The sequence below is a fragment of the Bombus pyrosoma genome, linkage group LG5 (assembly GCF_014825855.1).
Source record: "Bombus pyrosoma isolate SC7728 linkage group LG5, ASM1482585v1, whole genome shotgun sequence".
In the NCBI taxonomy this organism is placed as follows: domain Eukaryota; kingdom Metazoa; phylum Arthropoda; class Insecta; order Hymenoptera; family Apidae; genus Bombus; species Bombus pyrosoma.
The window spans coordinates 3,913,145-3,926,452 of NC_057774.1; the positions used below are offsets into that span (position 1 = coordinate 3,913,145).

Below are 13,308 nucleotides of genomic sequence, written 5' to 3' on the forward strand. Positions count from 1 at the left end.
GGCTGATCTCCGTGGGCACCGAGTTCCGATGTCACGTTCCGGGGCTCGCTATCGCGAGCTGCTGATGAGCGTCAACACCGATCAGCAAACGAGCCTGTAATTTCGAAAATCAACGGGTGTCGCGTCGAATGTCGTTCGTCTTTCTATTTTCTATCGTATCCCCTACTCGTGTTATATCTTATCGAAACTATCGTCGTGATTGCACTCGCAAACATCGAAATAGGTGTCCATCTTTGGTCCATTTGTTCGCTAGCTTCTTCTTCTTCTTCTTCTATTATAGTTCGTGTCTGCGTATATGACACACCTTGTAATCTTCGAGATCGAGTGTGACTTCTTGATGATCAAATGTAGGATACATGACACTTCGTTTTCCTCTTTTCTTCCTTTACTTCCGCGACACGCTACGCTCGAGCAATATATCTTTTAACTCGCTACGTCTCATTTCAAAATTTCTTTTTATCGTTGGACTGCCTGTCACGTGTCACAGGTTTTCATGATTCACAGAAGTGTTTTTAAATTGATTCGATTCCTCCACAGGCGGGACATTAATGTTATTGCTTTTATCCGCTAATATCGCGGAAAGCTTTCGTCCGAGACAATGTCCCTCGCTCGATACCTCCGCTAAACTAATATTTTTCTCGCATCTAGATGTTCTTATGGAAAACCGTGTAGAGGAAGTTACGTTTTAATTTAAAAATTAGCCAGCGAATAAATGGACGAAATATTAATACGATGATTTAGATCAAAGGACACATATCGAAATATATAAAACGTCTTAAAAGTAAATCTTGTAGATTGGAAGTTTCTTGGCCGTACGATATTTCATAGAACACCAGTTGTGCCGGAGAAGCGTCTGTTTGGGTAGCGGTATCAAAAAATTGATAACGACGAGCTCTCATCTTACGTCAAGAATTATTCGGTCGCCTGTACGCGTCGTGTAAATCTTCGTGACACCATCTTCATCATCTCCAATGCACGCGCCGAACGCCAACGCCACCAATTTCTCGTTTGATTTTAATACGAGCGGAAAGTATTCCGTGAGTTACCTCGGATGAAATTCACCGTGCTGCAAAATATTTTTGACCGCCTTGTATTTCAGTGTGTTTAAAATTCCAAGAGTTTTGTATATGCGAGTATAACTGAGAAAATATAATTTCTCGCGTGAAAATTTTGTTAGGCCAACTTTTAACCTGAGAATGAAAAAAGATCGATTTAACGTTGCGTGAGTGAAACGATGAACTACGTAGTGGATTAAACGTTCATAAAAAATTCACAAAAACTTTTTGAGTAATAAATACTGAAACGTAAGGAACGTGTGTCCTTCTGTTACGCCACTAATACGCATTTATATTTGTCGAGCAAAGAAGAAAAAGCTCGGAGGATTCTGGATGGTTTCAAACGTATCAGAAGGAATCTGTACGCGTAACCGAGCGAAAATCATGTGAAAATCTTTGGCTGGTACGTGCCGGTTTAAAGGATATCAGAGCTACGAGTGTCTGCACACGTTACGCGTTGCATAATATATTTTCAGGAGGGTCGTTTAAGATGGGTCGGGGGTGTACACGTCTCCGTTCTCCCTTCTGCACCCGCTCTGCCTCTCTGCCGGCAGGGTTTCATCGACCAATCGGTGCTGGGGTGGAGCTTAAACCGCACCACGGCGTCAGCAGCTCTTCTCTTTCGCGAAGGCCTTCCTCTGTTTCACCTACATTTACGCCTCTTGTGTCTCTACCCCTTTTACCTGGTCTATATACGGTTCAGAGGCTTTTCCAAGGCCCCTCGTCGATGCCAGTGCCGCTGCCGATCAAAATCAGCGATACGTGACTTCGATCGTCGACACCTTTCGGCTAATTTTTTTTTCTTTCTTTCCCCCCTCATCATTACGTACGGTCCACTTCTCACTACGTGTGTCTATACTCGAATAATTAAATTGACGTTGAACTGACGAAAGGTGAATTTTGCTTTCAGATCCGCCACTGAATGGAGCTCAATTGGAGCATCAACATCTTGTCCCTAAGTCTGCCAGCGAATGTAAGTCGATTAAAATTCCCTGTTGTTGGTTGCTTAATTGATAAACTAACATTTATTTCGTAAAAGATAGGGATTACTTCGAGTCTCGGAATCACAGTACGAATCAAGACGATAGATATTTGGTAAAATTTTCCAGATAGGATTAACGTTTGTATTTACTTTGTTCGAAAAATCGTAAAAAGAACAAACAAACGTTCATTCTGATTGCTGTAAAAGATGCTGTCTGCGTCTTCATTCGTCCCTTTATTCGTTTCAAACCTATCTCAGCCTCTTCTTCTCACCCTGGAACTCGTATTTTTCCGCACAAAGGGGAAACTAGGTAGACGTATATACGTAGTCAACATCTGATCTATACCCCGCTAGAGAATTTCCACGTGACTTTTCCATTCTACGGCGGCTGGATAGGCTCCGTGGAAGAGGCTTCGCCAACTTTCTCGTTTTCTCCCTTTTCTTTCGCGCCTCATTGTCGGGACGAGTTAAAAAGAAACTCCTCCGGCTGCATGAAGAGCAACGAGAGGCCGATCGATGAGAGAACAGAGGGATTCGTTATCATGCTATCCACCCTTCATGGTCGTAGCCTCCAAGGGGCCATTTTTCCTCGACTTATCCATTTATTCGATCTTCTGTGTGTGACGTCTAGGTCAACAATGATTTCTAGCGATTGCACTTTCATGCACCTTGGTCGTCTATCGAACGTCGATATCGAAAAATATCTTTCGCGATATTTCTGTGGTGTTGGAATTATTATTATCTTAGCAAAGCCTTGCCCTACCTTGGGCATCAAGACGATGCACTAGCCCGAGAATGTATTTGTGAAAACAGAAAAATTAGCATTTATCTTCGAGCACATATTTTTCAACACGTATCCCTCTAATAAATAGAGCTGCTACTCTTTATCAACTCCCATTCATATTATAATTATCTCGTAAAAGGCCGCTTTTCACTGTTCTAAGCGCGTTGCTGACAAGCTGCCTCGTCAGCTACCTCCAGCGTCACACACAGTTCCAGCGTATCAAATTTAAATGGGATCCTTTTTCCAACATTCTTTTTCCGAAACATTTTTCTCCGCATTCGACAGAGGACAGAAAAGAAAGAAAAAGAATACTGGACCAGCGATACAACGTTTCGCGTATTGTAGCTGCTATTTACAGTGACACTTTTTCGTGGCTGTAACAAAGGAAGGGAGTGGAAGGGGGTTAAGAACGAAAAGGAACCGCACGGGTTTTGGGTTACAGAAACCGCTTCTGACCCGAATCGTCGATTGTTGCTCGGTCGCGAGCGATAAATTCGCCAGTTATATGGGGCACCGGCCGAGTTCACCAGGAGGTGTTTGTAGGAGGGCGAAGAACGGCTACAGGGAATGTCTTCTCAACCCAATTTCCAGCGGTCGCAGATTATACGCACCTAATGCGGCGTTTCGCATCCGCCACCCGTGTACCGTGTCCAGTGCCTAAATCGCGAGCTTTCGATTCCCTCGCTTACCCCTCGATGACCAACTGCTGCTCATCACGAAAATCCTCCCTTTGACTCGCTCTTTGACGAAGTCCTTTCGACCACGCTGGTTAGGCCAAGTTACAAAGCGATCAGCCTAGATTTGGAACGCGTTTGCCAAGTTTTCTGGGGGAATTCGAGCGCAATGGACACAGACAGCTTTAATTCATCAGATGTTTATATGCCAACGATTACAAGGATTAAAAAGACTGATTTTTATTTCATACACAGCTTAGCAATATGGTTTGTTGTTAAGATCAAAGCTAAAATTTACTTCGACGGAAATGTCTGGAGATTTTTAATGTTCGTGGAGAGGTTAAACGTTAGGGTAACAATATAATTCGGCCACCTATGGAGAAATAAATAAAATAGGAGAAAATATGTGGAAAGGTATAATATAAAAGATACAGAAATATAAATACACTCAGAATATGCAACTTTAAGGACGATTAGAGTCATTGATTAAACTTTTCACTTTCTCTCCGATTGTTGCACCGTCAGTTGATCGATCGAGTATTTTTACCTGGCTCTCCTCAAAGCCATGAATTTTGTTTTCCTGAAAGTTTCGCCGGAGAGTTTCGAGCTTGCAATTCGTTGCGGCTAAAGTACACCATAAATATCCATTGCCGGGGCAACTTTGATAATCCTGCTAACAAAGTTGCCAGCAATTAATCCTCAAATATCTGTCCAGTCACTTGCATCGTGTTCATCTCGAATCAATCTGTATTAAATACGACGGAGACCAGAGGCAAAGATATTTCTCTCTAATTTGTCATTTGAGCGAAGTTTGTCTAACAAATGCGTTCGGCGAACAATCTATCCTACCCACGTATCGTCCAATTACGTTGTATCGTGTCGCGAATAATGAATTTGAGGGCTTGATATCGATGCTTTTGTTCGTCGCGTCGGGTACCTTCGGTTTTCCTTGTTTGTTTCAAAGCCGCGCCGTTCAACGCGTAATTTATATAATTACGAGAATACTAATTCCCCCTATTACCGGTGGTAACGCCATTAAAATAGAAAGCAGGATGAATTATCGATTACCTAGGCAGCGGGGGTACGTCTAGATTAGTTCTCGGATAACAGTGAAAACGTGGCTGCGATAACGTCACCGTACCGTGTACACAGATTCGATAATTTGCTGTAAATTATTTGTTCGTTAATTTCCTTTTCTCGATTATCTAATAAATAGCGTAGTTCTCTTTGTCAAACGTCGTCGATTATAATGTTCACCGTGGCAGAAGAAGCGAGACGAAGAGAGAAAATAGAAAGGAACAGTTCTATTCTGGCATCGTGTTTCTCGTGGTTTAATTACTCGTTAATTGGATAAACGTGGCGGCTAGAGAAACACCTTAATCCCATGATATTTCATAATCGCGTGAAACAACCGTTTACTCCTCGTGGAACGTGCGAAATAGGTGGAATAGGGGAAAGAGACGCTTTTGTACGTTGAACGTTTAAGCGAGCCATTCTCGAAATTTTTAGCAGGAAACGAGCATTATGTTAAAGCTTCCGGACTGCTTTTGATCCGAGCTTTAAAAGCCATTTCAGATAAGTGGCGAGATAACTCTCGATCCGCCATAACTTTCAATTTTTTTAACTTAAAAGACCTTCGTTTTCATGCTCGCAGGGTAACTGGTTAATTTCGTCTGTAAGATTCAACGCGTTTTCTATCGAAGACTAATTAACGATTTCACATGTGATTAGTGTCGGACCTCTGGCGACGCTGTGTTCACCATATTTTTATCGCTCTTATTAGCAGAATATGTTACTCGCAATAAATAATCACATCAAACTCTCGTCATACAACGTACAAGGAAAATTTCTTTTTTTATTTGGAAGAATTTTACAATCAATTCTCATTGAGAATTATAAGTAAATTATTCTAGCGTGGTACTATAGTTTTAATAATAAGTGTTTACTGTATGTTTGATTCTAGTTGAATCTACTGTTTAAATCTAGAAGGGTACAAGGAAAATGGCAGTGAAAATGTATCTTCTTCGAATCCTAGCAGAATCACTGCGACGCGTAATTTTCTATTTCTTCAGCCGCATTCTACGTATTCATCATTGGTTATAAAGCTGCAATAATTTATATACGACGCAGGCTAGCTCATAGAATTTTAATAATGCCGCGGTCATAAATCGGGCCGAAGGACGCCGATAAATATAGCAACGCGTTAAAAAATTGACGTCTATCGTTCGATCGGGTCGAGAGAATAATTAATCGATGTTCCGGTATCGGAGCTGGTGAGATACGGGCCAAGACGCGAATCGCGCGACGTTGGTAGTCCCAATTGCCGGTTCGAATGTGCTGTTCGAAATTTGATTAGGTTAATTGAATAACGGGCTTATTTCGGTGGCCGAGCGACCAGTTGGACGAAGCCATCGTTCCGCTTCAGAATTAAACAGCCGGGACACGAATCTACGGCCCAGCGTACGCGATATAAACGACTTAGTTGAACGAGGAATGCGGAATGCATCGGTGCTATCCTATTGATTACTTTGGTTTCACTCGTCGCCGAGAACGCCTGTCGATTGAACCGAATCGGACGCTCTTGGAATCTCAATGATTTTTCATTCGACTTTCCGCTGGAATTCTCCAACAATGTCTCGAAAACAGTGAGATATATTTATCGTTTTAATAACATTCAAATACAATAATCGGATAAGATTCTGACAAAGTGTTTATACAAGAGTGAAATACATCTGCCTTTTCGATAACGTTTATAGAAAAGGAAATCTGATGAGATAAGATGCCTGTAAATAGAACGCCTCCGAAACAGTGAAATATTCATATTTCCGATAACGTTGATAATAAGAGCTTGAGAATAAGACTGACGATTGGACAAGATTTTTGAATAATGGATAAAATGTCAGCGACGAATAATAAAGAGGAGGTCTTAAATAGCAAAGTAGCGAAAAAAACAGCCTGAAGCGTACATCTTTATGTCGTTAAAAAAAATGTGTTTTATGGCGTATAAAAGGGAATCGCGCAGACAGGTATATCGACCGGGGTTTGCCAGTTAATCTTCACTCTGGCATTTTTACGGTTCTATAATTTGATAGCTTTATGACAGGCGATTTTTACGGGACAATGATTCGCCGGCCCAAGGTTCCCGTTGTTCGATAACTGTGCGATCGGGAAGTTGGTAAAGGCCAGTGGTCTCGTTTGATTCGCTGTTATTTCCATAAACTAATATTTCCACGCGCTGCCATAATTCAATTGTTGTCGAACTCCGTTGCCCCGCTTAACCGTGGCGTAATTAGATTCTACCTGGCCTCACTCCCCTCTTATTTATACAGATAGTTTTGGAGAACGATAGTTTCGAAGTGCTTGATCTCGTTCGCGTTCTCGGCTTCCGCTACGGTAAATTAACGAACGTACAGATATATACACGTGTACGTGTATAGACGATAGAATGGCGTGAGATTTCGATTGGTGATTAGATTTCCGTGTGTGATTCGCGATCCAATGACGCGAACGATCGGTAGATCAAGCGATATCGGGCCGGGCTATTATCGATTCGTGGCAAGTCCCAAGGCCACTTTCCACAATCGTTTAGCATTACGCGGTCATGTGGGCGCATGGCCTCTGCTCCGAGTGTCTAATCGCCTGCTTAGATACGAGGTGTACGTCTCGTGTTTACTTGTTCATGCGAATAATAATAATAATAATCGTGCTGCAAGCAGTATTTTACATACGACAACATGGACGAGATCGAATGACTGTAGTTAAGTAACTTTCCAGCAGGGAATTTGCTTTTTTTTTAAACGGAAAATTTTATCTCTTTTGCTATTCTTTCTTTATCTATCGAATCCTCTCAATCTTTTGTAACGCGCACTGTGTTTAATAACTCGGTGTCACGTAATTTCTCGTTACGTCTCTATCGTCGCGTTAAATTCATGGAAAAGAAATAATCAGAGAAATACGTCGTTAAATAAATGATAGAAGTCGATGTCTCGATCTTTCATCGATGCACAAGCTGAAAGACGAAATACGCGATGTTCTATTCAGAGAAAACTCGGATCGTATCAAAGTAGAGTAAACAAGAATCTTACGCGTTTCGGGAGTTGTCTGAAAATCATGAAAGTCTTCTTACACTCTTATTGCCAGCGTTCCCTGATAATACGCTGGAACAGAATCTCCTCTTTGTACTTACACACAACGTGCTCGATTCGAGGACATTTAATATGTCCCTACCTCGAGTAACATGCGAATATTTCATCTATCCATTATTTCGCTGAAAACTGGAAGAAAAGGAGGAAACAGAAGGGCAAAGGAGGAAAATACGACTGGGTTCTCGCGTGGTTGGTATGGCAGCATTTATCTTCCGTATTTAGGAATTTCGATCGATTCTCATTTATGAAAAAGGAGCTCTCGATCCAGATGAAATTCCATCGACGATATTGATTTTATTTTCCTCTAATTTGTATATCCTAATAAACTTCGCGATCCTCAATTTTCCTCTGTTTTTCTTTACTTTTGTTATCGCATTTTATTCCGTTCTCGAATACGCAATAAGCATAAAAATATTGAATGTTCACTGGTGAGAAAGAGTCGAATGCCGAAGTTAAGAAAATCGTCGATTAACGCGCAGAGAAATTCCTTGAAAAGGTAATTCGCTTCGTCGTTGGAACTAATTTTAGTAACCTGACGATAAATTCCCACTCGAGGAGTCGTTTATCTCTTGGAACTGCATTTTTTCTTCCGTGAAATTGGGAAAGTTCCCCTTGTGTCTAATTCTTGAATAATACCCGGCGAATTTAGCTTCTTTGTAATATGCGCGTGTCTTACATTTTGTATCTTACGCTTTGTTCGTCTTTCTTCTTTTTACTGCTTCTTCGCTCTTAAGGAAGAATTTTAAGAGTCAACGAGATGAAACATTCATTAGGAAATATCTAGAGAAGTAAAATGTTGCATTTTCTCGACGGTTTTCGAAGTAAAATACGCGCGTAAAATATTTAACGAGGTATAAACATTTACGTGCGTGCAACGACGCCTGTAAAACTATACTTAAAGCAAAAATCGTAATGGAAAATTCTATTACCAGGCAGAATTTATCGAATGAAAACTTTTTTAATATAAAAACAGACTTTGAGAGTTTCCTAGTCCCAGAAATAGCAACCTATCAAATATTCGCGCCTTAATAAAAAATATATATCTTTTCTAAATTATTAGTTTTTCTCCGTTGTATCTGAGTTTCGATATTTAGTCGCACCATCTCTTCGTGACCGATCAATTTTTCAATTTAATTCTGGAAATTTCGAAATTTCCCTAGTCGGTTTCACTAATTTTCACGATAATCGACGCGCATTGTGTTATCGAATTTTCATCAAGAAACCACCGCGAAGGTCGACGAGATTAAAGTCGTTACTAGTCCGTTAATAGAAACATGGCAGGTTCATCTGGTCGAGATCTTCGCACGAAGACGTGCGGCCTTGAACCAAGCTTTTCTACCTTCACCCTCAATGCGCCGACCCTGATAACCTTATTTATAAACTCGGGCCACTATCTCGTTGCCTACAGGCTATAGTCTTCAATTTCATCCTTTTGCGAAACTAGAAGGTCAATTCGACACCAATCTCGAAGATTCTACAATCTTTATTTTCTCGCGCTTTCAAAGAAACTTCGTTATTTCGCGATTCACGATAACACAATAGACAATATTTCAGCCGTTCGAACGAAATTCAAAATGGAAATTCACCCTTTCAATGTGTATTTCCGGACATACTCGCAGGAAACGTCGCAAGAGAGAAACAGGAATTTTCTTAGGAAGCAAATGGCAAAAGATCACGCTTGGAATCTTCTTGATGAATTGCGCGCAAGTTTCATAACCATTTTCTACGTACTCAAGGTACGTCGCGTCGTCCAGCATTCCGCTAATTGTACTTCTCTGTCCATCGAGCGTGCGATTTAGCGTCTTCTGGAAAAAACGGACTTTGACCGTAAATCTTTTTCCGATTTTCTGTTCTCGATTCCTTCCAGCATTGGTTTTCAGAATCGCGTGGATGAAGAGCAGAACTCGTCCGATCGTTTCGTTACTGGAAATCGAAAGAGTTTCAACCTCCGAAATAACGATGGCGAAGTTCATTGGCTGCGACCTTATTCCAACCATATTCTCCTGAACGCAGACCTCGATCGTTAACTGGGGCATGGCACGCAATTTCTATCCTAGACCTTCGTGCTCGACGTTTCCCTATCGAGCGATCCTTCGCCGCGATAATTGCCTGTATAACCGTTGATCTTGAGACGATATTATATATTCGTCGCTAATACGACGAAAGCCAAAACATCACGCTTCCTGCAGAACAGTTTCCGCCGGAATCGCTTTGTGTTTTCTGTTACGATCCGTTACGCTTCTCTGTCTCGTTACGATCGCAGGTGTACAGTATCGATCCAATCTAGGGTTGTATCGTAGCCCGGTACCGAGATCGAGTATATCGTAGGCGAGTGTGAATTTTTCCGTGATTGCTTCAATTTTTGCGGGAAACGTCAATTTCCATATGGACTCCGGTATTTACAAGCTTTGTTTCGTATTATCTGCCACAGTGGATCGGTTTGCGCGTCTGAAATATCGATTCCAGCGCACTCTGCACGAAACATACGAGACACATCTTTGTACCATGTAACGCTGCATGCCACAATTTCGATAGTAAATATCGTGCCGCGTTCTACCATGTATATCTTGCGTTATCTGTGAATGTTACATTCACGCGTATGCTGTGTTTCCAAGCTGTTCAATTTTTTCCAAAATTATTGTTCTTTCCAAGTTCTTTCCGAATCGATCGAAGTAAATTTCCATCCCGTTTCAAGACACGTGTATCATCGAGCCCGTGTATGATTGAATTTACAACTACACGGCATACAGTTCGATCAATTAAAGGCACGTCTGTAAACAGATTAAGGAGGAGAAGGTACCGTATTCGCGACAGGTCGAGGGTGTGGCAGAACCACCCTGACCGACAACGTCTTGACGTGACGTCCCGCTGAGGCCCTGAACTGAATCGAGGTTCATTGTCTGTGACCTTACCTCGCCTGCTGTGCAGCCTTATTCATAAATGCAGGGTTCTCGATTGTTAACTGGCGCCAGGCATGCGATCTATCGCTCGTGCACCCTTCTCACCCTTCGAACTGTCGACAGGGGCTGCACGGATACGACAACAGTTACACAAGTGCTCAATAGTGTAGAGCGGAGCTGCTTGTGTTTCTTGGAGAAACTGCCGACCCGACCTTCCTACCGTGCAGTCTCTCGATCAATCGAATCGACCGATTCTTGGAATATTTCGCGGGATTTCGAGATGCATAGCTTGGAAGATTTGTGTTTTCGTTTTCGGCGCAATGTGAGTGGGGAAAAAATTGCCAATTTCAAAATCTTTTCACATGTAACGTAAAATTCGTCTTTGCGTATTATCAGTTCTCTACGTACCGTTAGGAATTTATTTTTTATCATCAGAAAACAACGAGCCAAGTATTATCTTCGGTTGTGATAGTACAGAAAATATTTTAAGCACAATTTGTATACGTTGCAAAGTAGAGAATATCTTCGTCCCAATTTTATTGCGATATCTTAACGCGTATCTTAATTGAATTTAAGATCAGTTCGAAAATGTATACACGTGAATAGAATAAGAGAAGGAGATTAAAGCAAAAAGAAAATTTATTCGTTAGATGCTATCGTCCAATCTCGTCGTTATTATCTATAAACCTGTGATTAGAGGATTTTAATTCGATGTTCGACGTCACGGAACGTCCCCGTAGTCGCGGGGATTCGAGTCGTAAAAATGACTCCCGCGGCACCACGAGTAAACTGTAACGGAGCTGGCAACACGGAGGGAGCGTAATTGTCCTAATTAAATTCACGACACCGGCGCTTTCGCAGAGAAGTTTTAATGAAACGTTAGCGGAACTGCACGGCCCCGAGGAAACGGTGAAGCCAGCCGTCATCCACGTTTCCATCGTTCTATCGCGTCCACGCTACTTTTTTCCAATTTCATCCAATCTCTTTTCTGTAATTTACCATTGTAGATTACCGTAGATTACTCGAAACAGATAAGATATCGTCGTGTTACGATTTAGATGATATGCAAATCGTTACGAATATTAGTATCGATTCGTAAATCGTAAATAGCGTTAACGGAAGGCGCGAAGGATCAGCGGAAGAAAATGCTAAAGGGTTTCTTCTGTACTAACAGAACAAACAGCGGCTGAGGGTTGACTAATGGAAGATTGGTTGGTTTTTTTCTTTTTTCTTTTTTATTTTTTAATTTGTACTTTACAATTTGCCCAGCTGGACATTTGGTAAATTTTTCTAACTTAATTGCTAAATAACATGTGGATGAATACTCCCAGCGGGATACCATCTTCCAGTTTGACTATTTTATTTCTTTACTGAGGTCAGTAGGGTGTTTTCTTTTTAGTCTTCTTTCTATGAGTTTCCTTGGATGTGTTGGATGTGTTGCCGTTCTTTCCTTGTATTTTTCTGCGTACCTGCCGATTTCTTCTTTGACCGTTAGTATTTTTAAGTTCTTGCAGATTGGTTGGTTATCCACATTTTAGAAATCAAACAGAAACGGACCATCTTTCTGGTCCTCTTGGTTCGCAAACATTCAAAATGTCCTGTTCTCCTGCGATGAATTTTATAAACAGAAAAGTCCAATCTTTAATAATCTTTGTATTTATTTATTTCAAGAAACAGCTGCAGTTCACGCAGTCAACGTCTCTATATTACAATTTCCAGGGTATACTCTCTTCTTATTTCTTTACCTTATGATCTAAAATACCAATCCCTACATTTTACACGACCTAGAGTCTCGCAGTTCCATGAATGATCTTTTACACAAGTCACCTTGTGTATTGCACATTTTGAACGGGGAAATGTTGGCTGCAGCAGCTGGAGATTCGCTGTCACAGTCGATCCAGGGGACAAAAAGGTGTCGAGCGTGCTTTCATTAGAAGGAGCAGCGGTCGTAAATTTAATTGGACCGAATTTAGTTCTTTAATTCTTAGCAGCGCGTGCCGCGAAAAGGCGAGCCCCCATTGTGTCGCGGGCTCCTCTCCGTAAACCTTAAATAACGAGAATAATAGACCCACCTAACACACCTGGTGCTCGCGAAAAAACGGTTTTCCGATTTCGTTGCCAGTCATCTTTATACGAAGCTACAATAATACGTAAGATATTCTGTTGAAGTGGATCCCACTTCAAGCAAAACTCCGCATCTTTTCTGATGTTTAGTTTTCTTAGTCCTCGAAGCCATTGAATATTGTTTATTACTAAATCAATTTCAAAGGCCTCTCAGCCCCATAGCCTTTTCTAGAAATATGCCTTGCACAAATGATGCAGCCGGGTACAGACAGGTTAGTTTTCGTAATTGTATAAACACCCATAGCCGGCCTGCGGATCTGCACTAGTATACACATTGTAGTTATACTTAACACTAAAACTACCAATAGTTAACACAAAGCTATTTCTAACAAAACCAGTGAAAATGACTGGTCTTTAAAAAATAAGAAATAATAGAATATTTTTATATTTATTGATTTATTACTTTCTTACAGAAGGAATTCCATGTTATGTAGTACATTTTTTGTATTATTAATCCATCTGGGACCATCATCCTTAAACGAGGATTGACACATTTATAAGATTGTAGAATCAGTCATTTTGACTGCTGCGGTATTTTTAATGTTAGCATCTAGCGATCTAACGATCGATCCGGAATTTTCCTGATAACTGATATCGTCATATCGAATGATACGTAGTAAAAATTTTAAAAACGTGTGAGAAGT

At 41.1% G+C, this 13,308-nt stretch overlaps 1 protein-coding gene across 9 annotated transcripts in view; it reads left to right on the forward strand.

Annotated features, from left to right (window-relative positions):
- Positions 1 to 13,308, forward strand: part of LOC122568008 (solute carrier family 12 member 4) — a 99,446-nt gene that overhangs the window by 11,182 nt on the left and 74,956 nt on the right. For 6 of the 9 annotated variants that reach the window (XM_043727257.1, XM_043727258.1, XM_043727260.1 and 3 more), the window contains exon 2: positions 1,966 to 2,028. The exons of 1 other annotated variant lie outside the window; for it this stretch is intronic. In XM_043727257.1, the coding sequence (XP_043583192.1) occupies positions 1,966 to 2,028 (63 nt within the window). Of the gene's footprint in view, positions 1 to 1,965; positions 2,029 to 5,924; positions 6,141 to 13,308 lie in introns of those variants that run through there. 2 more of the 9 variants (XM_043727267.1, XM_043727266.1) reach the window with 2 other exon arrangements.